Source organism: Pagrus major, chromosome 5, assembly GCF_040436345.1.
Source record: "Pagrus major chromosome 5, Pma_NU_1.0".
In the NCBI taxonomy this organism is placed as follows: Eukaryota; Metazoa; Chordata; class Actinopteri; order Spariformes; family Sparidae; genus Pagrus; species Pagrus major.
This window is the reverse complement of record NC_133219.1, coordinates 30,899,562-30,921,545: the sequence shown is the minus strand read 5'-3', so window position 1 is coordinate 30,921,545 and position 21,984 is coordinate 30,899,562. Positions and strand designations below refer to the sequence as shown.

At 40.0% G+C, this 21,984-nt stretch overlaps 2 protein-coding genes across 3 annotated transcripts in view; both read right to left on the bottom strand.

The window, feature by feature from the left end:
* Positions 1 to 1,250: 1,250 nt before the first annotated feature.
* Positions 1,251 to 9,805, bottom strand: ckmt2b (creatine kinase, mitochondrial 2b (sarcomeric)). Its single transcript, XM_073466120.1, has 11 exons — positions 9,755 to 9,805; positions 7,630 to 7,722; positions 5,593 to 5,758; positions 4,882 to 5,080; positions 4,705 to 4,800; positions 4,391 to 4,612; positions 4,183 to 4,268; positions 2,723 to 2,846; positions 2,398 to 2,532; positions 2,183 to 2,308; positions 1,251 to 1,537 (listed from the first exon to the last, which is right to left on the bottom strand). Exons 3-11 carry the CDS (start codon positions 5,733 to 5,735, stop codon positions 1,421 to 1,423), a joined length of 1,248 nt encoding a protein of 415 aa, XP_073322221.1. The 5' UTR covers positions 5,736 to 5,758; positions 7,630 to 7,722; positions 9,755 to 9,805; the 3' UTR covers positions 1,251 to 1,420.
* Positions 9,806 to 13,865: 4,060 nt separating this feature from the next.
* The window catches only part of rasgrf2b (Ras protein-specific guanine nucleotide-releasing factor 2b), a 43,214-nt gene continuing 35,095 nt past the window's right edge, over positions 13,866 to 21,984 (bottom strand). For both annotated transcript variants that reach the window (XM_073466707.1, XM_073466708.1), the window contains 12 exons: positions 20,627 to 20,752; positions 19,541 to 19,630; positions 18,838 to 18,944; positions 17,751 to 17,863; positions 17,558 to 17,618; positions 16,456 to 16,559; positions 15,598 to 15,682; positions 15,312 to 15,509; positions 14,628 to 14,707; positions 14,401 to 14,518; positions 14,240 to 14,308; positions 13,866 to 13,958 (listed from right to left, as the gene is read on the bottom strand). In XM_073466707.1, coding sequence (XP_073322808.1) covers positions 13,866 to 13,958; positions 14,240 to 14,308; positions 14,401 to 14,518; positions 14,628 to 14,707; positions 15,312 to 15,509; positions 15,598 to 15,682; positions 16,456 to 16,559; positions 17,558 to 17,618; positions 17,751 to 17,863; positions 18,838 to 18,944; positions 19,541 to 19,630; positions 20,627 to 20,752 — 1,244 coding nt within the window. The remainder of the gene's footprint in view (positions 13,959 to 14,239; positions 14,309 to 14,400; positions 14,519 to 14,627; positions 14,708 to 15,311; positions 15,510 to 15,597; positions 15,683 to 16,455; positions 16,560 to 17,557; positions 17,619 to 17,750; positions 17,864 to 18,837; positions 18,945 to 19,540; positions 19,631 to 20,626; positions 20,753 to 21,984) is intronic.

Genomic DNA, 21,984 nt, shown 5'->3' with positions numbered 1-21,984 from the left:
TTTCTCACGTTTCCTTGTGCTTTTAAGGTGAACAATGTTTGACATTGATTTATGAGCAGAGGTAGGAAATTATTCAGATCTTCTAGGTAAAAGTACCAATACAGACGGACTGCATTAATATTGTGCGTTTTATAGTCTACACAAAGTGCTCTACAACACACACCACATTCAGCCATTCACGCTAATGGCACTCCCTATCCAAAGCGCCTTAATACATTTCTACATGCAGCCATTCACACATACAAAGAAAAGCCATCAGGAGTATCTTGCAGTCGGGGATCGAACCACAAAACAAAATGCTGAATCACAAGCTTTTGACATTTTGATTCACAAAAATTATATTAACTAAAAAAATAAAAGTACTGATTCTGCAGAAAATGTCCCTGATGTGAGACTAACGTTACATTCTTAATAATGACGCATGAGTGTGGAAACAGCATTTTACTGGAGCAGCAGATCAAGGTGGAGCTAGTTCTGACTACTTTATATACCGTTTTCCAGTTCAGTCCAGTGGTTCCCAACCCAATGGTGGGGCCCCCTTTCAGAGGATTAAGATCAAGATTTGTCTGAGATGCTTAAAGTTAAATCTTCAAAACAATGAAAACAAGAGATGTAGTTTGAAAATGTTGCGAAGTAGTGTGGGATCATGGGAATTGTTGTCTTCATTGTTAAACAACCGCCACTGCAAATAAAAATCTACCTTACATGACTTCTGACAAGTTCACGTTCAGTCACTTTAGCTTTAACTTTAACTTAGCTTTAACACTTGAAATTTTTAAGCAAAAAATGTTACAAATTATAACTTTATTGCGGTAAGAAAGAAGCAAAAACACAAATTTCTATTCAAGTTTTGGACGTTTTTCTTATCTTTTCTTTTTTGTGACATATTGGATAATTTGGCATTGGATTGTTATTTCACAACATGAGAATTTTAGAAGAGAAAACTGTCACTTTGGTGGATCTGAAACCTGACATTGGACCCCAACTAGACACTGCTTTTGCCAGAAATCTTTAAGGTTTAGAACCACTGCTTTAATATTTAACCGTACATTGATTTTATAAGATTATCAAATGCTTTTAATTTTAAATCTTAATTTGAATAGTTACTTTAGCTGTTATATAGTAGTGGAGTAGACACTATAATAGTTCGCTCTGAAATGTCGAGGAGTAGAAGTATAAAGTACTCAAATAAAGAACAAGTACCTCAAAGTTGTACATCACTACTGACATCTGCCAATAATACAACGCAATTCGTCAAGAGACTTTATTGAGCTTAGAATTCATGTACATGTCATGAATTTAATGTGCATGCAAGTCAGTACAGCGCTATACATGCCATGAATATCTTATAAGACCAACGTTTTAGCGACCAACGGTTGGAGCGCCTGCTCTACATCAGGATTCCCAGCAGAGGTAAGGTTCACTTCCTGAACTGAGCGATGGGGGAGGGGATCTTGATGTCCTGCCCCCTCTCCAGCCTCTTCTCACATTCAATCAGGTAGTTTATGCCGTCAATCAATAACTGTACCAGCTCCACCTGTGGATACAAGGTAACCAGTGTCAAAAATCATGTGATCAATAGATGCTGGATGGTTTCAGCTTACTCAAACCCTGATTTTGTACTTTTTCTGAGGCAACAATGATTTTGTCTTGCTTTTCTCTATTCCTCTGATTTGATTTCTTGAACTGAGTTTTGCAAAAGTATGCATGCTTTTATTTACCTGAAATATTAGTAAAATATCATTAGATATAGCCGAGTCCATGACATAGCGTGTAGTTGGGAACCAGTGATCTTTGTATGTTTATAAGTTGTTCTTATAAGCTGCATTGACAAGTCAAACTAACAAAGGGGAGGTTTGCTCCTACAGGCAGAGCTGTCTCCACTTGGGTGTATATTGGCAGACCACAATCATAGCCCTGACCTCTACCCTTTATGACCTTTAACAGTCTTTGATTGGCAGCGCCTGTTGGAGACCTTTATCACAGCCTGTGAGGAAGTTCAGCATGAAAAGCTCATGAAACAGATCGTCTTTTAACCTCAACTGGCACATACCTGCCTGGATTACAGATTAAAGAACAGCAGGAGGTTCAGTGATTCGCAGCCCATACCCGTCGGGATGTCTGCTCTCCTCTGTCTGACTGTTGCTCTCTTCTACTCTTACTTCAGCTGCTCAGTGTTTACCTCCGACTTGCCCAGACGATCGAGATTAGAGATGTCGAAGGTGTCTCCAGTAGCAGCTGTGTCCACACCTCCTGTGCCTCTCTTCTGTAGCCTCAGGTTTTCCAGGATCTTTTTGAAGCGAGGGTCCTAGATCAATAACATCACACACATTAAATCATTTTCAGACATGACAACATGACAACTTTGTGTGCTGTCCAACGTGTTTCCTGCATTACCCTGCTGAGGATGGGCAGACGAATATGCACACCAGCTCTGAGTCCGGTGCCGAGGTTAGAGGGGCAGGTGAGGATGTAGCCCAGACGCTCATTCCACATGAACTCCCAACCTCTCTCCTGAATTAGTTGCTCCACCTAGAAGTTAAAAGAAAGCTCAACTTTTTTTTTTTTTTATGTTCGATGTATTAATTGTAGTTTTAATGGATCCTTTTATGAAATGATTCCAATATTTTAAACCTCATGTATAAACATTTAAATGGGGAGGAAATGAGTGAGAATGTTTTTAAAATTGGATCACGCTGCAAGAAGACATAGACACGCATACCTGTTTGAGACCTCTGCAGAACCTTTCAAACACTCTCTTCATGTTGCCTCCCTTCTCCATGGATATGATCCTCGTGTGGTCCTCCTCGTTGATCCAGATTAGGAAGTTCTTCTCGTTGTTGTGCCTGACACAATCAAGAGGAAATAGAAGGTTTTGATGTCAACCTTAATGCATCTGCTGCTGCTACAATTAGCGAAGAAATTTAATTTTTCAGTCACAGTCAGCAGAGTAAATGCCTCCAGTGTCAGGCCTGTCATGGGCCATGAAGGCACAGGTGGGGAGGAAGAGGTCTGGGCAGCACTTCTTTATCAAAAAGGGAATGATCCTTAAATTGGAGGTAAAGGAAGAAGAGAAGCATCAGAAAAGACATCTTAAATTTGCAGAGGAGTGGGACGTTTGAACAGCTGGATGAAAAACATGAAAAGGATCATTTAGGCATTCAAACAGGAGATAAAATAACCTGTTAGTTTGGGTCTGGAGACGCTGCAAGTGGATACTATTAGTGATGTATTAAGCATTAAATGTGTTGCATTTCCATGTGTTGTAAAAGTGATGAAAAACATTGAATTCTAGCAGTGTGTGAGTCAGAACCTGCTTGTTGTTTTGTGGTGATTTTAAGCCTTGCTGCAATGGGGGCACAGTGTTTCCCACATAATCTGTTCTTACATAATTTTACAGAAAAACAATGTAATCTCATTCTCCTGTAAAATCCACTTCTCTCCAGTCATATTGGTCCAACTGTATGGCTGAGGTGGTGGTGCATAATGCTGTGTGATGACAGACAGTATTCCCAAATCCCTATAAATAACCCTTTGTATCCAACAACTGTTCTTGCCACCATTTTGCATCTTGACAATATAAGAGGTGTTTGCTCTCGGCTTGTAGTCAACTATTAAAGGGTAAACATTAAGATGTGTTTACGGGCCTGTAATCTAATAAATTGCCTCCAGCGAAGTCACACAGCGACTAAGTTGCATTGTGGGTAATGTAGGCACCAGGTTTTGAAAATGAAGAAGAATGCATGGAATAAAAAAGGTTCTGCTGTATCATTTGTTTTTAAACTGTCGATAATGAGTCCAACAGTGTTATAGGAGTGCAAAGCTCGACCAGTGGACTGCTTTTCAAAACCTGGTGCCAACATTACCCACAATGCAGCTTAGACACAGCCTCCTCTGAAGCCACAAAATTATTTTTTGTACTTTTCTCACACTTAGAGTAGTACTCCCTAAGATCTGTTAACACACTTAAACATGTAAAATGAGTGGAGTTACCCTTTAAGGTTCAGTTTTGTTGCATTCAACCAGAAGTAGAGCTTTCAGAAGCACAAACCAATAAATGAGCACTACTCTTCAGCAATCCTCTGAGGCATATCTCCTCATAAACTACGCACACACTACGCAGTGACTAAGCTACAAGAAGCTACTCTTTTTCCAAGCTACTTCTTCTAGACTGAGTCTTACCAGATCCCACGAGCATCGGGCCAATCTCTGGCCATTCCAGCTGACGTTAGCAGAGGTGACACAGGTTTATCAAACAGGAAGTGCTCCTGATTGGCCAGTAAGGGAAAGAGGGATCAGGGTGAGGGGCATTGGATGGCAAAGATAATCATAAAAAAGAGACCAACCGAGGTGTGTGTGTGTGTGTGTATGTGTGTGATTGTGCACTAACATCAATAAGCTGTTGCTGCTCTCTGTCAGACATGTCTCCCAGGCTGTAGTAGCGACCAGCCAGGTCTCCCTTCAGGCCAGACAGAGCGGTCACAGTCACACGCTCCACCTCACGGCGCTCAGAACGTGTGCACGCAGGAGGAAGACTCAGTCCACGGATGCTGCGACCTGTACGCACACGACTTGACAACACGTAGCGCTCATCAAACACTCCTGAGGTGATCTGAGGAGGAGAAAGTATCAGGTCACTGTAAGTAGGAGAAGATACAGCACAAGACAGTGTGCTGCAGAGGACTATAGAGTGAAGATCGAAACCTTGGAAGCGTCCAGGTCAGTGGGGTGCTTCATCGTGCGAGGGTCATAGCCATTGTGTCTATCCTTGATCACAGGGTCAAAGAGCTCAGCAAACACCTGAGGGGAAAAATCAAACACTCAGTTTTCTCCATTTAAGCGCTGAAGACACAACAACTCACTAAACAAAATAAGTCCAACCTCGTAGCTCTCCTCATCTCCAGCGACCATGCCCACAGTCTTGATGAAAGGGTGTCCGGGGTTGTCAACCCCGGTCTGGATGCATTGATCCACGGTCCAGTCGTTGGGGGTTGTCTTGTCCCTCAGGCGGGCATAAATTTTTGGAGTCAGGGCAGCTGCCATGCAGTTGTTGTGCTTCCTCAGGTCAGGGAAATCAGCACTGTAGGAAGTTATCAGAATGGTGTTTTAGTCTAGTCTTTAACCCTACATATAGTCATATGATTTTTTAAATAATTAAAGGAGTTCAGTAGTTTGCAAATATAAGTTTAAATGTTTTCTAAATACACATACAGTATGTAAGTGCCCACTGTAAGTTTTCTTGTCCATTAGTCAGTCATTCTTCCAGATGTGCTAACATGAATTGCTATAATTCATGAGGGAGACTTTGCTAAGAAATTATGCTGTTACATTTGCAGACCTCGCTCTGGTGACAGAAACAGGTTTGTTGAAATTCAGCATTCAGAAAAAAACTCATTTATCTCACTGACAACATTAGCATGCATTATTTTGATATTTATTTATTTTTGTATGAACTGCAAGTTTGGAAACCTTAGTCTGCAAAAATAAAATATACTGGAATATATTCAAGTTTTGGGTTTTTGTCCAATTGGAAACAATAATGTTTGGCAGCTTGAATGTACAGGTGATCAGTGAAACACCTCATGCACGTACCTGGGTGGATAGAGCCTCTTCCTGTCAGCTGCAGCAGTGCTGTCACTGAGGAGGTATCCAGATGCCAGTGTGCTGGCTCCAATGCTGGCCAACACCACAGCAGTGTTACGGCCAGACATCACACGGGTGAAAGAGTTCGCCATGGTTACCACGTCTGGGTGATTACCTGGTGAAAGGTCAGAGGACAAAGATGACTTTCTGTCAACTTCAAATGTGTGTTATTCATTGACTCAAAAAATGTATTTTGAATTTTCAGACTATATTCACACATATTTGGGAGTCAGACGACCCAGAGGCTGAGAAGAGAGCAGAAAGACATTCTAGTCTTGAGTAACATTTGTGAGATGCAAGCTGTATTCTTCATAGACTTCGACAATCATCTCAGCTTCACATTTATATTCATATCTATTAAGAGACATCTTCACAGGAACATACTCAGACAAAATGACTAATTGCATTAAGATATCAAATGCTTAAGTAACAGATACTCCAGTCGTCTGTGTGATGAGATTATGCTAGAGGCAGACCGAAGCCTTCTGATTGGTCATCCTGGATGAGCCACCAGCTCAGGTGATCAGGTGATTTGTGATTGGATACTGAGATAGATATCGTCACATTAATACAATATGTCATCGGCCCTTTGAACACCAGTAAGGCTGATGATATCAGTCATCAAGCATCAAACAAAGAAGGACGGCTCATCTATTTTGTGTGTTATTTGTGGTGGAAAAATAATTAAAACTGATATAAATTCATATTATAGCACTCCTACAAGCTGCACATTGTCCATAATACAAATGCAAACTCTTTATCTGTCTTAAACTACAGGTCAAAGTCACCTTTCACACACATGCACACACAGTATTGATAGTTGCAGTCGCTGAGGTTAAGCTGTTGTGCCAGTTTTAAAGTTGGCATCAGCCCTGAACAACACATGATCCTTTCTGACATCCTGGGATGCTCATCTGAGATTACACAAGACAAACAGGAAGAAAATAGAGACAGAGCGTGGGCAGGCAGTGAGGAGGAGTCAAATAAATACTGGAGAGGATGAGCGAGGTAAGAAAGGAAGTGAGGGGGGACTGAGTTTGAGAGGAGCTGCGGAAAAAATATAGACGAGGTGGGTTTATAAGAAGACTTGCAAACGGGAAAACTAGAGATTTTCACTGGGAAAAAAGCCACAAGAAGAGGGATGGGAGTGTGTAAGAGTGTGTGACAGTATAGGATGTGTTCGAGGTTACGATAAGGTCAGAAGGAGGGGTTAAAACGTAGGAGGACGCTTTAACCCCTCCTTAAAGATATAAACATTCCCATCAGCTGATTAAATGAAGAGGGAAAGTAATGAGGAGAGGCACCTATAACCTTTGACCTTTCTTTAAATGTGGGAAGACATTAAGTACTTAAGTGGTCACAAGTTTGGTGAGAATGATCATTTTCACTGAAAAAAATATTTCGATAAATTATTCAACCCTTTTACAAAGTGTGTTTTGTTTTTTTAAAAGCGTTTTGTTAGAAGATGTTTCATCAACTGATGGCAGATGTTAGATGAGACAGTCTCAGGCATAGGAGACACTGCTGGAGCTTTGATAAAAGGATCATTTAAGTTGACCAGTGGTTAACACGACAAGCAGATTAAGAGGCCCTAATGCAAGAGGCTGCTGTGTAGGCTGTACAGTGTGCTGGTGCAGATATTCAGTAAGTATAAATAAAACTCAAGGTTGAGTCCCTTGATGTGTGCACACATGATGAGAAACAAAGCTCCATCTCTACTGAAGATGATTTAAAAAGCATTCAAAATGTATTAAATTGCAATTAGCTCTTTATGTAAACTCTCACAACAGTATAAATGCATTGCCTTTCTTACAGAATATCTCACTTTTTTTCAGAGGAAAGTCAATGTGAATAAAGTTTGAAAGTCAGTCTAAACTACTGCTGACAGACCTCTCCAGGGGAAGCACGCGAGCATGAAGAGGCAGGAAAGTAAAGACCTGCAAAGACAAGGAGCCGAGAGGTGAGGAGGCAGAGTCCGTCACTCACCTGAGGTTTGTCTGAAGAGTGGAGGCGGTGAAGGGCCTGTGTGTTTTCCTGCAGCTCAGTCCAGAGAGGCTCGATCTGCAGAGTGAGAGCAGACTGAAGAACAGAGATGGGATCAGAGAGAGAGAGGGAGAGAGAGAGAGAGAGAGAGATGGGGACACTGGCTCGGGATTAGCTTCTCACTGGGCAACAGACAGAAAATCCTCTTTCTACTGTCAGTCAGCATGTCTGCCTGCCTCTTCACACATGCACTCCTGCACATGCATGCTCACATACACACACACATACAAACGCACTTAAGCTTTTATCAGTTTATTTCACGTTCTCTTCTTCACACTATGATACCCATGAAATACCTTTAATTCTTTGCTCCGTTGAAGACGACCTGGATGATCATTCTACGAAGCAGTACTTAAAATTTCACTCAAGTAAAAGTACAGAAATATATTTTCTTTACATATATAGATGTAATATATTAACAGTCCATCATTATCTCATTATTTGTGTCACTATAACACTGTTGTGGCAATATTTTCACCCTGTAATCACATATCACACTCACATAAAGAGCTGACAGGCTAATGTTTGAAATCACCCTCATTTGTATTGAAATATATATTAAATAATGTAGTAACAATTTATTATAGAATAAATCAAATAATACTCTTGACAAATATAGGGATTATTGCCATTTTTATCTTGTAAAAATAAATGTAACAAATGCTACTTTAAGTTACAAAAGTAAAAGTACACATAATGCAGAGTGGCTACTGTCATCATATTTGGATCATTACTACTGATGTGTTAATATGTAGACACTATTTTAATGCTTATGTTGGTCAATGTGGAGACAATTTTATCTGCTTCATATACTTCTTGTAGTTTAATCTGTAACAATGGATCACATTTTACAAACTGATCGTATATTTTGTAAAATTGCAGAATTAATTTAAAGAAACGAGTAACTAAAAAGTATATTGCTCTCTCAAAAGTAAGCAAAAGTAAGTAGATGTATAAAATGTCAAAACTGTTGTAAATACAAATCCCAGGTTTCTGTAACTACAAACAAAATGATGTCATGTCTTGAAAACTGATGTCTTGCAGTAAACATGCATGCTCAAGCCAGAGAGCAGAGAGCGTAAATCCAGAAACCAGAAAATATTATTCCTATAAATTAGGATCCAGATCACTGGTAGTCGGTGGTGCACTGAGATCCTAGTGCAGAAACAGGCAACGGGGAGCAGAGTGGCTGTGAGAGAGACACCATTCACCCTATTACAAGCCACTCTTTCATCAAAATGATTTTTATTTTAAGGTAAAATAGTTACATAATGTTACTCTAAATGAAAAGAGCAGATAAAGGTTTATGTGTCCCGATGCTCTGTGACCCTGGAAATGCTGGACCCTTTTTAACAACTCAAATTGTCTTTATATATTACATAATTTATCACTTCGTGACCTGCCTTTTTTTATAAGAAGACCTAATAAAAATAACAATCTAATAAAAATTTGGAAGCATGATTTTAAAAATATATTCTCTCTTTATCTGTGATTGGTGCGACTTGTTCTTCTGCTGTAATACAACATGACTTATCCCAAATCTTCAGCAACAGAAATCCACAACTCTGCTTAACTGTTCCTTCATCAGCTGCAAGACGACGATATAGTAAATGGCGTAATTAGACTTATCAATATGTGGGTCAGGGTCATCTTATCTGCAGGAAAATCCACCTCCTGAAAATATTCCAGTAAATCAAGTGTGTTTTATTGTAGTTCGGTATCACTCAGTATAAAGTCCAGCTTCATTACTGACATGGAGGGTGTGGAGAATACTACACAATCATGGAGAGTGTAGCCTAATGTTTATACTGCAAAGGGACTCTACATATTCACCATGACCTGTGTAGTTTGTCTCCCAGTCAATTCAATTCTACCATCTAGCCGGCAGGTGGCTGAGGTGTTTGGTGATTAAAGAACATGAAGCTGTGAAACCTTAATGGTAGCGTTATGTTAAGTTTTTTTGGCATTACTGCGAGAGTCACACAATCACATCATACTGAAAAGAACACATCTGACAAAATAAAGTGTTTTAACATCTTTATTTTTGGTTATTTTTTTGTTTCCTCACCTCTCCTCTGCACCAGGCCTTCCTCTGATTTGGACCCAGGAACTGCCAAAACAGTCTTCACCTGTTCAGAATCCTTTTATGGTCAAGTTCCTGGGGGAATGTGCCAAGTGTGGTATGGATGAAGGGGTGGTTTGGGAGTTTTGGAAGAAAAGGGCTATTTTAAGTGGTTTAAAATGATGTTTTCTGTCTGGAAGAAATGTATTGATGTTTTAAACTGATGACTTATAGATGTTTTATATCAGATGATAGATAAAGCACTGATATAAGCCAATGGTTAGTTCATTGATTGGCCAACTGTCATCCCCTGCAGTAGGAGGAGTTTCTGCTGATATAAGCAGGAGGTTGGAGTGGCTTGTGAGAGTCAGTCAGAGTCAGAGGTTAAAAGCTGCAGGGTCCCCAACTTAAAGGGGATATAGCCTGGTAAAGAGTTTTTCCTCGTTTTTAGTTTTTCTCTTTCCATTTGACAGTTTCCAATTTATTCTTTCTTCATTTTTTCACACTTAAAAAGCCTCATTGTTGCCTCCAACACTCAACCAACCTTACACCATCTCTTTATTTCTTTTCCAATACTTCTAGTCCAGTATGATTCATTTTGACTGAGCCCATGAGCTGCTGTCTTTGACTGGATAAGGCCAAGATGTCACACCCACAGTGCTTTGGTACACTTCAACTAACTGTCATCCATCTGTCCCTCAGAAACAAGAGTCATGATCTGCTATAGAACTCCCACTGAGAGACAAATGCTAACATCCTACTACTGCCACCCTCCTGTCAGTTTATCAGCTTGGAAATCTGACAGCAGATCCCACACTGACAGCTTGGCGCAGCCCTTGGACAACATTGGTAATGATGACTTTGTCACCTTACAAACACTTGCTCAACTTGTGTGGGACTCGCATCTTACACTTTCATCCCTCTTTCTCTGCCTGGTCTGTCTCTCACTCTTTCCCTTACTTCACAAATACCAATGTCAGTCCTTTTGAACTATAGATACTGAAGTTTTCCTTTCATATTTGTACCTCACTTTGACGATGGATTATATTATGAATCATTCCCCCTCTACATTTATTAATTTCTCATTTATAGTCCTTTTTTTTGTCTTTGCTGGTGCAAAAAGAAGTGATGCAATTCATGACCACAGGGTGGCAGGATGGCCACATTGCTGGGTCACAATACATGACGGTAAGCGTGGATGCCTTTGTGTCGTTCAGAGTCAGAAATTCAATGCAGAGTCAAAACCTTTCAGCAGCGCTTTGTGTTTCAGTGAAAGACTTGGTCCGTAAGCCTAAGTCAATGTGTAAAATGTTCATTTTCTTGGCTTTGGTACATAGTTTGAATTGTCTGGTTCAACGTGTGAATCTACAAAATCTAAATTAATGATTATAAGAGCAGCGTTATATTTGACATGTTGACAATGCATAATTAAAAAGCCTGTATGGGTCCATACAGTTCATACGGTGTAATTCATGTCTCTTGAATGTTTAGGAGAATGCTCCAACGCTGTTTTGCTGTAAAGCTCCAGAAATGTTTTGTTAACTACAAAAATTCACCCGACTTTCCATCAGCGGCAGGGAGGTGAGTAGATTAATGACTGAATTTTCATATTTAAAGTCTTTCTTTAAAAACTGAACAGTCCTAGATAAAGGGAAGAACATTCATTTTTAATTCAGTAGATAAGACCCCTGGATAATTAAATGGTGCTCTGATACAAAAGTACTTCCTCTCATGAAAACATATGAACACCGTTTTACTTGTTTGTGTACTGCAGCCTGATGGTGATGGTTACCTCTGGGTTAACTGACAAAACCTACAAAGGTAATTCTTTGTCCCCCAGACTTTGCTCCGATATTGTTCTCGAAATTTGTTGATGCACCAGAGATTGTTGGAGCCCTACAGTATGTTGGAAAATTTATATATGAGTTAACATTCAGAGCAGCTGTTGCCAGAGGGAGCAGAGGCAACTTAATATCATTGAACTTATTGCACTGTCCAAGGAAATGTACAAAAACATAAGGCATGTTGAATTTATTTCCCCTGCACCTACAAGTGAAAAATGCAAACAAATACACACAAATGATATTACAATACAAACACAGCATCCTGTATTCTCAAACCTGTGTGTGAAACAGACACTCGGAATTACAGACGCAGTGCAAAAGGACAAGTTATCCCTAAAGCAAAGCCTCGAAAAATTTCCTCTGATCAATCTGGAACAATTGTTTCATGAGGAAAGTTCTGTTTTCACTGAGGCCTGCATGACTTCCAACACTGCTACTTTTGCAGATGACATATCTTAAACATTATGCGTGATGTTGTGAGGTACACTAAGAGACAAACGTGCCAGATTTGATGGACCAAATATTGTTTCTACGCCTTTTAGCAGAGTCTCCCGACAGCTACAAAGACAATATTAATATAGAGAAGCAGAGGGACAACGTACAGGGTGCGTCCGGTTCAGACATGCACAACATGCAGCTGTTGTGTGTGCATGCAGGACAACTATGTTCATCATATTAGCAATACAGAAAACAAATTCTCATTATTCAAATGCTACATTTTCTTAACCTTCAAAAGACTTCTTCTTTTTTTTTTTTTTTAGAATAAAGTTAAACAGATTTCTTGCAATACAAGAGCCATGGATGCAAAACTAGAGAGACAAAAAAAAGAAAACATTTAAAATCTATATTCACAGCATGACAATTCAAATTCATCAATCATATGATATGTGTGGAGACACTATATACAAAAATAAGATAAATACAGTATCTGATGAAATAAATAGCATGTAAATAACGATCATACTGTCACTCAAGCAAAGCTACATCTCAGAGAGTGCAAAAAACTGTCCCAGCCTACATCCAAGAGTTACACACTGGGACCTGACTACACACGTCAGTATCTGACAATTTGTAAAAGCAGAAGAAATCAAACTGCACACAAATGCCGCAAAAGCTTTGGGTCAGTAGAGGTTATAACAATGTTTAAACACTAGAGGGAGATATTTGCTGACGATAAGATGCTGCACTGACTTTACTGTGTTTACACTAACATGCTACTGTTCAGTCCAGATGACCTATATTCTGAAAAAAGAAAGAGTGAAACTACAGTCCGATTCTAACAGGAAATCTTAAGATATATATGTCTAACTTCATGTGTGTAAATTGGCAATCATGGGGAAAGACCTACACTAGTGGAAGGCACTGATAAAGTTTTAAAATTTTGTATCATTCATGTGGACATTTTTTTTTAAAAAAAAAGAGCTCTTCATTCTCATGGGAAGTCTTCAGGCAAAGACTGACTAAAGACAAATACAGAATCAATTGTTTTATCAATGGAAAAATAAGCCACTTCGTCAAAATATATCAAATTTTCATGTGTTTCATTTTAGAGTCTCTCTACATTATATTTGAAGGCTTAAAGGCATTTTTGCCATTCCCAGCCCACTGAGGATGCATAGTGGCTTAGAGAGTCACTCTAGGTAAAGAGTGAAGCATGCTAAGCTGAAGGTCGGGGGGGAAGGTTGAAGGCCATTTAGACAGTTACATCTCAAGCTGAAATCATGCAAGTTTTACGCAGTGACCATCGCGACAGAAAAGCATTTTTGGGGCTCTTGCTCCGGGGACATGGCACGGAAATGCACAGGCAACAGAACACAGACAACAGCACAGAGACACGAGCACAGACATCTCTCTGTCACACTATCTGTATATGCTACATCTCTGTTTTGTCCTTCCACACATGCTCCAACCCTTTCCTGCACTCTCAGGCTCATCTGAGGAAGTGTGATGTCATGCGCACCACACTCTCGACCAGGGAAAGATGAGCACACACAGAGACCTCCATGCAATGCAACCAAAACCTTTTTCTCTTGTTCTCCGTGAAGACAACCAGTCCTCAGAAATCCTCTCTCATGCTCCCTCAGTCTCTTGTAAACCTCTCATGCTTCTTCCTCTCTCACTTCAGTCTTTAGCGCTCTTTATTACCATTCCATGCTGCTCTTAAAAACTTCCCAATTTTCTCTTGTTTGATGAGATTACGTGGGCGTGTTGCCCTTGGAGGGGGGTTAGGGTCCAGGTTAGGCAGGCTCCCACTGGCCGCGAACAGCTGTAACTCAGGCAGGAAGCCTGGGCTCGATCTTCAGCGAGAGATCATAGAGTGTGTCTTCATCCATGATCAGAGTCTTATCCAGAAGGTACTGGGTCACCTGGACAGGACAAATGTCTGTATTTACATCTGCAGGGTTCATTTTCAGATTTTGCATTAAAAGGCAAGATGTTTGATATCTTTTAGCAACTTGATGATGACGACACAGACATTTCTGTTGGATTTTTCTTGTAGCAGAAACGGAGGGTTGTTGATTGAATATGGCTTCTGCTCGGCCCGATTTTAGCTCCAAAAAGTCTCACATATATCAGTTGTAAAGCACTTTGTAGCTATACTTTTTATGATAAAGAAAAAAATCAACATGTTGGACAGGAGGGTTACCTTGGCTTGATGCTCTATTCTGTACGGAGTCTGCTGGAACTGTCGGATCTCTCTGATGATGTGTGATATCTAAAGAAAATGTCGAATTTAAGATGATAATTAAAGTACAGTGTACATGTTCAGATGATTTATGCATTTGTTCTATGCATGCATGTGCCTACCATCCTCATTTTGGAGAAGTTAACGAGACCTTCCTCAGTAAAATTGGGCGTTCCCTCCTCAATAAAGGCCAGGTCTGTTAGATACATTCCCAGGTACGGCACACATGGAGGGTTGCAGCTGGAGGAAGATTAAGTGAAGTGTGAAGGAATAATGTGCAAAACAGAGTGTCTCAATGTCAATAAAAGCATGTATATTGATAGAATTTGATATGTGGGCAAAGTCTTACTTTTTCAGAGTCTCCCTCAGATTTTTAAACCTTCCCTCAGAGGACACAGTCTTCTGCAGTTTGTCCATCAGGGCTTTAGTCTGGACAAGACCACAAACACACGTTTGAAACAATTCAAAAGGAATATCATGATGAACATGGGACAGACAAGACAGTTGCATTAACCCAAGATCCTCTTACTCTTAAGAAAAGATCGTCATAATAAAATGAGAAAATCAAATTTGCTTCAGTCGTGAATAGGCAGCATGGCTTGTTGGAGAGACAGACTGTCTGGTTGTTGGATCATTATGGCTTTAATTGATTTAGTGCTCATCGGAATTAAGCTAAGTGCAGAAACTGAACATTACGGGTAAATGTCTTTCAGCCTTGTATTTCTCTGAACTTTCAAATAACACCAATTCTATGAGGAGGACAGACACAAGACGGGGACAAAAGAGCTTTCTTCTAACCGTCTTTAGTTGAGACAAACTTTATATACACTTATTTTAAAGTTTAATACTTAGGTTTTACAAACAACGAGGACTGCTTATTATCAAAGGACACATATCATGCTCATTTTCAGGTTTGGGTTACTACTGGAATAGGTTTACATGCTTTAATGCTCAGAAAACACACAAGGAAAGGGAAAAAAATGAAAAAGCATAACAGGTCTCCTTTAATATAATTAATGGTTAATAATTCCACCTGTTTGCTGACTTTAGCCCAGGTCTTCTTCAAACGGTAGATTGCACTGCGATTGAGTGCAGACGTGATCTCTAGTACTCCGTTGTAGTTGTTGAGACAGCGGCAGATGTCAGCCACAGCAACCCACTTCTCTATGGAGCTGGACCTCGAGCCCACATCGGTGTGGGTCATAATCTGTGATGCCACCAGGTTACTCATCTTCAAAAGGTGAAGGAAAGAGAATATTAAAGGACACGTGCTGGACATTTACATGAGAGTCAGGAGTTGAAAAGAAGTGCTTCCTTACATCATTGAAGTGTTGACTAGTCTTCATGATGTACGGCGTCCGTTCTGTCTTATCAACCTTCATCCAGCCCTGGCCCAGGAACTCTCTGAGAGAGGGAGGACAGAGGCATGTGATGAGTTTAAAATGAGATCACACACACTAAAATATAACATGATGATCTCACAAGATACAAGTTACATGACAAAGCTGTGACTCAAGGATATTATCACATCCCTAGCGGGGGTTTAAAAGAATTTCTTGAACTAATCAAACAACATGAGTGAAGAAAAAGGTGTCTCGTTAAGGATAGCGAGAAATGAAGAACTGAACTAGGCATGTATGACATTATTGTTGGATGAAAATTTGGTAAAAAGCATAAAGATTTGAGAAACGACAAAACAGATTAGATGTGAAACGGTGAGGCTTTTAACCTGTTTTACTCTGGTTTTTTACTACTGCATGATGTGTAATTGCATGGTTTTGTAGGTTTTTGTAATAAAAACACATTTACACCTTAGAAAGACCATCATGTATAGTTGAATTACTCCTTAAGTAGCATCCACCGTACCTAACCAACAGTAGAGGAAAAGTGGATGCTAATGAGTGAAAAAATGTTTCAAAATTCATTATCAAAGCGTTAAATGACTAAATTTACAGAGCAAAGAATCTGAAATTTAATTACAAATGTTTTATATAAAGTGAAAACTCAGAGTTGTAAAGTTGAAATGCCATCAGTTTGCCTCATTGTCCTTAAAAAAAGCATACTTTTGTGATTGTGGTGATTAACTGCTCTCATCATAAACAGTATCCATAACAGTGATTTAGTTGAGTTTTGCCTGATGCGGATCACAGTGTGAGAGTTATCATGAGAGTACTGACTCGTAAGGAATGCTCCTGAAGACGATGTGGTCAAGCAGAGTGATCTGCTCGGCCAGCTCCATCGCTGACAGGGACTCAAAACACTCTGCCTTCGGACAGTCCGCCTGAACACAAAGACAGAGACAATCACAAGTATAAACAAACACATTTTCAAAAATAAGTAGAAATAAATATCTAATAATAGCTGGCTATGATGAATATGTTTTATGACAGTTGGCAGTCCCCTGGAGAAGAGGGTGAATTTAGCCGTTTGACTGGAGGACAGAGATTGTGTTCTGACCATTGTGTTCTGGCTTATCATTTCTTACAACATGTGTCTGTCTGTGATTCCCAGTCATTATCAAGCCAAAGCAATTAACAAGGAAGTTTTCATCTCTGGGAACTGGCAAAGGAGGGTAAATAATAAGTATTTGGGGTAAGTGTGTGTTAATGTGTAAGTACTTCGGGGGCCCTTGCTTCATATAACCAGGTCATCCCGTCGAGAAACACACAAACATCCAAAATCAAATTAAAAGCTGCATCGCTCAGCCAGTCTGCAATAACATAATAATCGTAATAATAATAATAATAATACGAGGGGTCGTTATGCAGCTTCTCTTCTCTGCAGTTTAATAACTAGAGCAAATTAACTTGATTTAAAATCATGTGGGGAGATTTATCACAGGCATAAAAACACAGCATTTATACTTAAAGTTGGATCGAGCTTTTTGCTTTTTGAGCTTTTTTCTTGTGTCAGGCAGGTCAATAATAATGCAACACAGAGCGAAAACAACTGAGTGATCAGAATCTAAAGTATCATATTGTACCTAGTTAAATGTTCAGTTGGTAAAGGAAAAAAGATGGAGGTACTTCATAGATACAAAAAAGTGTTTGAGATACATGTGTATGTTTATTTATATTTAAATACTGAATTAAAGGGGACTGTTGCGCTTTGGCGGAGGTATGCGCTCTACTGAGTGCCATTCTAGTTTTGTTGACGTGGAAGTGCATATTGTGCGCTGAGTAATGTATATAAAAAACTGTAAAATTATAACAATGTGTTGTTACAATGACTCATTATTGTTATGTTATACAAGCACTTTGTGTGCTGCAGTTTTCCCACCATCTGTAAGATGTCCTCTATCCTCAGCTGGGCATCATCCTGCTCGTCTTGAGAAAGGGCACTGGAGTACATGATACATAACATACACAACATAATATATTCAGCAGAGTTAAACAGAACAGAAAAGAATAGAATAACATTATTATATTCAGATTATACTCAGATGCTTCATACATACGTGTGTGTGCTGTACCTTAGTATGTTGGCAGTAGCTTTTCTCTCCTGAGGCAAAAGGTCTGGATCTCTGAGCACCTCCTCCAGGAGACAGATCACCGACATCTTGAGCTCCCCGTTCATCTCAAAGTCCTACACACAAACACAAATGAACTTTGATACCTGATCTGCAAATTCTAAGAAGTTTAAACAAACTAAATAAACAAACTCTTTCAATTTCTGTGACTGAATAAACTGAATAAACAAACCTTAGAGGACCTTAAAGGACAACACAGTCTCATACTGTTTTACTTTGTTTACATTTGGCGGACCCTGCCACCTTTCTCGCTTCAAATAGTGTTCTGGGGACCTTATTTTCCTCTGAGAACAGCTCGTTTATCAGTTATGAAAAAGATAAGTTCCCCTTTAACTAAAGTAAAGGATCCAAATACTTCACCTTCACCACCGAGTACAACACCAGCAAAGACCACAGTATTACGTGCAGTGCTAAAATACTGGTGACTCTATTTCTCTCCCCTCCTGACCAATCAGCCAGCTATCCATTCCTCTCCCTGAACCCCTCATTCCTTCCAGTCATACCTTCTTTTCCTCTTTTTTTTTTCTCCTTTCACTCCTGCCTCCAGTTTAACTCCTGTTCAAAGGTCGGTCTTAACAAGCTCTTTGTTCTTTGGCCCCTCAAAGAAAAATGTGAGTGGGTGTGTGTGTGTTTGTGCTTGCCTCGGCGTTAATAAGCCGACTAAAGCTGGCTGGTCATCACAGCGTTTTGTGTTATTAAAGCAAAATACATAAAGCAGATCGATACGGCTGGACCTCTAAGCAGGGAGTCAGGCAATTACCGTGATATTCAGTTCATTAGAGGCAACGGCTGGCTGCTTAGCAGAACAGTAGGTAGGTGGACTGAAGCGGGCTTAGCTGGTCGTCCAATTGACATGGCAACAATATTTGGTGTGTGTTTGTTTGTGTGCATATGGCTGTTTACTTGCTCAAATGAGAGTTGCAAAGCAGAGAGAGAACGCATCAGACACCTGCTTTAATGAGACCACAGACTTGATCATCCCAGAGGACCACACACACACACACACACACAGTGGTGGGTGCAGACAGACCTGTGAGTGTTTGGAGACCCAGTGGCGCAGCACGTTGAGAACTCTGTTAGTTGCAGCTCGGCGGATGATGAAATCTTTATCACAAGTTCTTTCAGAGTTTGTAAACACTGGAGGAAAAAATCAAACCAAAAGGGAAACAGAGAGATAGAGAGAGGAAGTTATTTTTGTGTGATAATATAAAACTTTCCTTGATGATCTGAGGCCTTGCAATATTTATCAACAAAAGCAAGATCAGTCAGAGATTGAAAAGTAAAAATGATTATTAAAGGGGCTCTGTAGAAATTCTGTGTTGTGCTGGGAGCCAGTTGTTTGTTCATGTTGGGGAACAGACTGTCAAAGAAAATCTGACCCGAGTCCTTCACAAAGAAATCCGCTGTCCAGCAGCTTTAAACAACTTTAACAAATCGTCTAAAGGCGTGTATAGACAACCAAGAGAGATGGGGAAGGTCTCATTTCTCATGTTGCATACATTGTCACAAAGAGCTCCTTTAAAGATCTTTCAAAAAAGCATTTGCAGCATGTACAGTTCAGAATGACTAAAATTCACTTTTTTGCAATTTGGGTGGAGATGAAACAAAATTCCTGCAAACTGAAACATTTTATTGTGTGTGTGTGTGTGTGTGTGTGTGTGTGTGTGTGTGTGTGTGTGTGTGTGTGTGTGTGTGTGTGTGTGTGTGTGTGTGTGTGTGTGTGTGTGTGTTACCTGGTGGTGAACCATGGCCTGCCGCTGCTGTAGCGATAGCAAAGGCTGAAGCAGGAGAGACAGGGCAGCGTGAGTTCTCCCCTGACTGGACTGCAAACACACAAGCACATAATTATCATTAATAACAACAATACTGTTATCATTTTCATCATCGAGGAGGGCGGGGGGCAACAAGGGAATAAAAGTTCCCTTTGATTTCATGTAAACATAATAAAATGTGATTACAATGGTCACAAATGACTAAAGCTGTTATATTAATTAAAATAGTAAATATTAATAGCAACCAGCATTTTGTTTATTTTTCTGTGTCAACCTAATTAACAGCTAAGTAGTTGTTGATTTCATTGCTAACCTTTTGGTGAAATATCCATATTAATATAGTTTGCCTTATTATACATTATTTAAATTGCCTTAAAACACAAAGGCAGAATATTGAAAACATAATCTATGTAGTTTTGGGGAAGACATTTTAATCAGAAGGGAGAGATCTTCATTGACTGACTTTTCTATGTGTGTGAGAAGCATAAATACACAGCAGAAAACAGATAATTAAATGGAAAATACAGCCCCAAATCACTGACATGCTGAACAGGACTAATATAACCACATGGCCTTTGTGTTTGCTGAAATATGCGGTAGAAATGTACTTTACAAATTACGATATGGAGGATTCACACAGCATTAAGTTCACCGGCGACCTCCACAGTTATTACAAATTGCTCCAGGTCCCCAGGTACTACTTGTCCTGTGTGAAATGTAATCATCTTTTATGATATGTCCTATCATCCACATTGTCATTGTTGTTACAGGCACAATGCAGACCATAAATACACTTCTGATAGTTGGCAATATTTTCATAACATCCATGCAGGAATCCTCACTGTGTTGATATCAGTAATGAAGATCTCACTTCATGGAAAACAATCCCAAAACTCAATATCTGCCTCCAGGGTCAGGGATCTTTGCAGAGTTGTCAGTGGGCACAGCTCTGCCCACTGTGAGGGCCCCTGGAAATGACACTGCCGCCTAGTTATGAGTCATACACCACACAAATACTCACACACACACACACACACACATTGTTACCTCCAGGCTGTCTGTAGCGGAGATGTCGAGGTGTGGAAGGAGAGCGACACGGAGACATGTCTCCTGCTTCACTGCTCTGAGGAGACTCCGGGATGATTTTCTCCAGTGACACCGACTCCAGCACAGCTAGACAGGAGGAGACGAGAAGGACAAGATGATGATGATGATGATGATGATGATGATGATGATGATGATGATGATGTTGTCGACGATGATGATGGTCATTACTGTTGCTGCTCTACTGGAGAGGGGAACTTTATCATACTTAAGTTCACAGCCGTGGAGAGATCTCTCATTAACACCAGTAGATAGCAACAAGACAAGTATTTGTTCCCTGCACATTTTCTCATGTGTGAGCAGCTGTATTCATATATGCAATGTCTGAGATTACCTTTGATTTCTCTGGATGGAAACATGTATTTAACCTTTGCATGTGCAACTGGAGGGATGGAACACAGTTTTCCCAAAAAAATCCCCCATTGGAGGCATCACATTTCTACTCTTATGTAGTCAGGGTTTTCCTTTAATTTGTCACCTGCTGTATTTGACCCTTAGCACAGTTAACATCACACTGTACCTAATTGTTAATGCTTTTGACTTTTATATCCTGGTGTTTTGTTTTGAAAATCACATTGTTCCATTCAAATTCATTTGTATATCACTTGAAAGACAGAGAGGTTTCACCTGATGACTCTTGAACATATGTTCAGAATGTCACACTTGCATTTTTTTAGTGACAGGCTAAGAAAAAAGGTCAAGATCATCAGACAAACAGCTATGTCTAATATGCAAATAGCCATATGTACATAGACGCATATAAACACATAGATAGTCTGCCTGATTAAGAGCTAAAGAAGCTGAGACACAGTATGCAGAGGAGGTGAGAATGGCTCGTTGGTACGAGTGCTAATGGCTTTTTGTCTCTTAGTGAGCTGTTAGCAGCTGTCACACGCGCACACGCTAATGCACACACTTTTACACACACACACATACTCTATGTGTGTGCACATGCTAATGAGGATCTGTAGCTTGCCCTTGCTGTGCTGCTTCAGATGCCCCTACTCTCTACGCAGTCTGAGAGCGCTGTTTAACACCACAATTAGAAGATCTGTGCATGTGTGGTGGGAAGTCAGCTTAGCTGACTCAAGCACACAAATTGAAGGAGATAATGATGTCCCACCAGGCGCCTGTTCTGCTCTCACAGGGGACACTGTGTCATTTGATGAGCGACCTCCAGCTCTTTGTAAGCCAATAAGGCTCTATAAGTCGACATTGAGTCAGAGAGAATATATAGTTTATATTTACAGAAAAAACTGCACGTTACTAAGGTGCACATGGCAATAAGTGAAGCGTTGTGT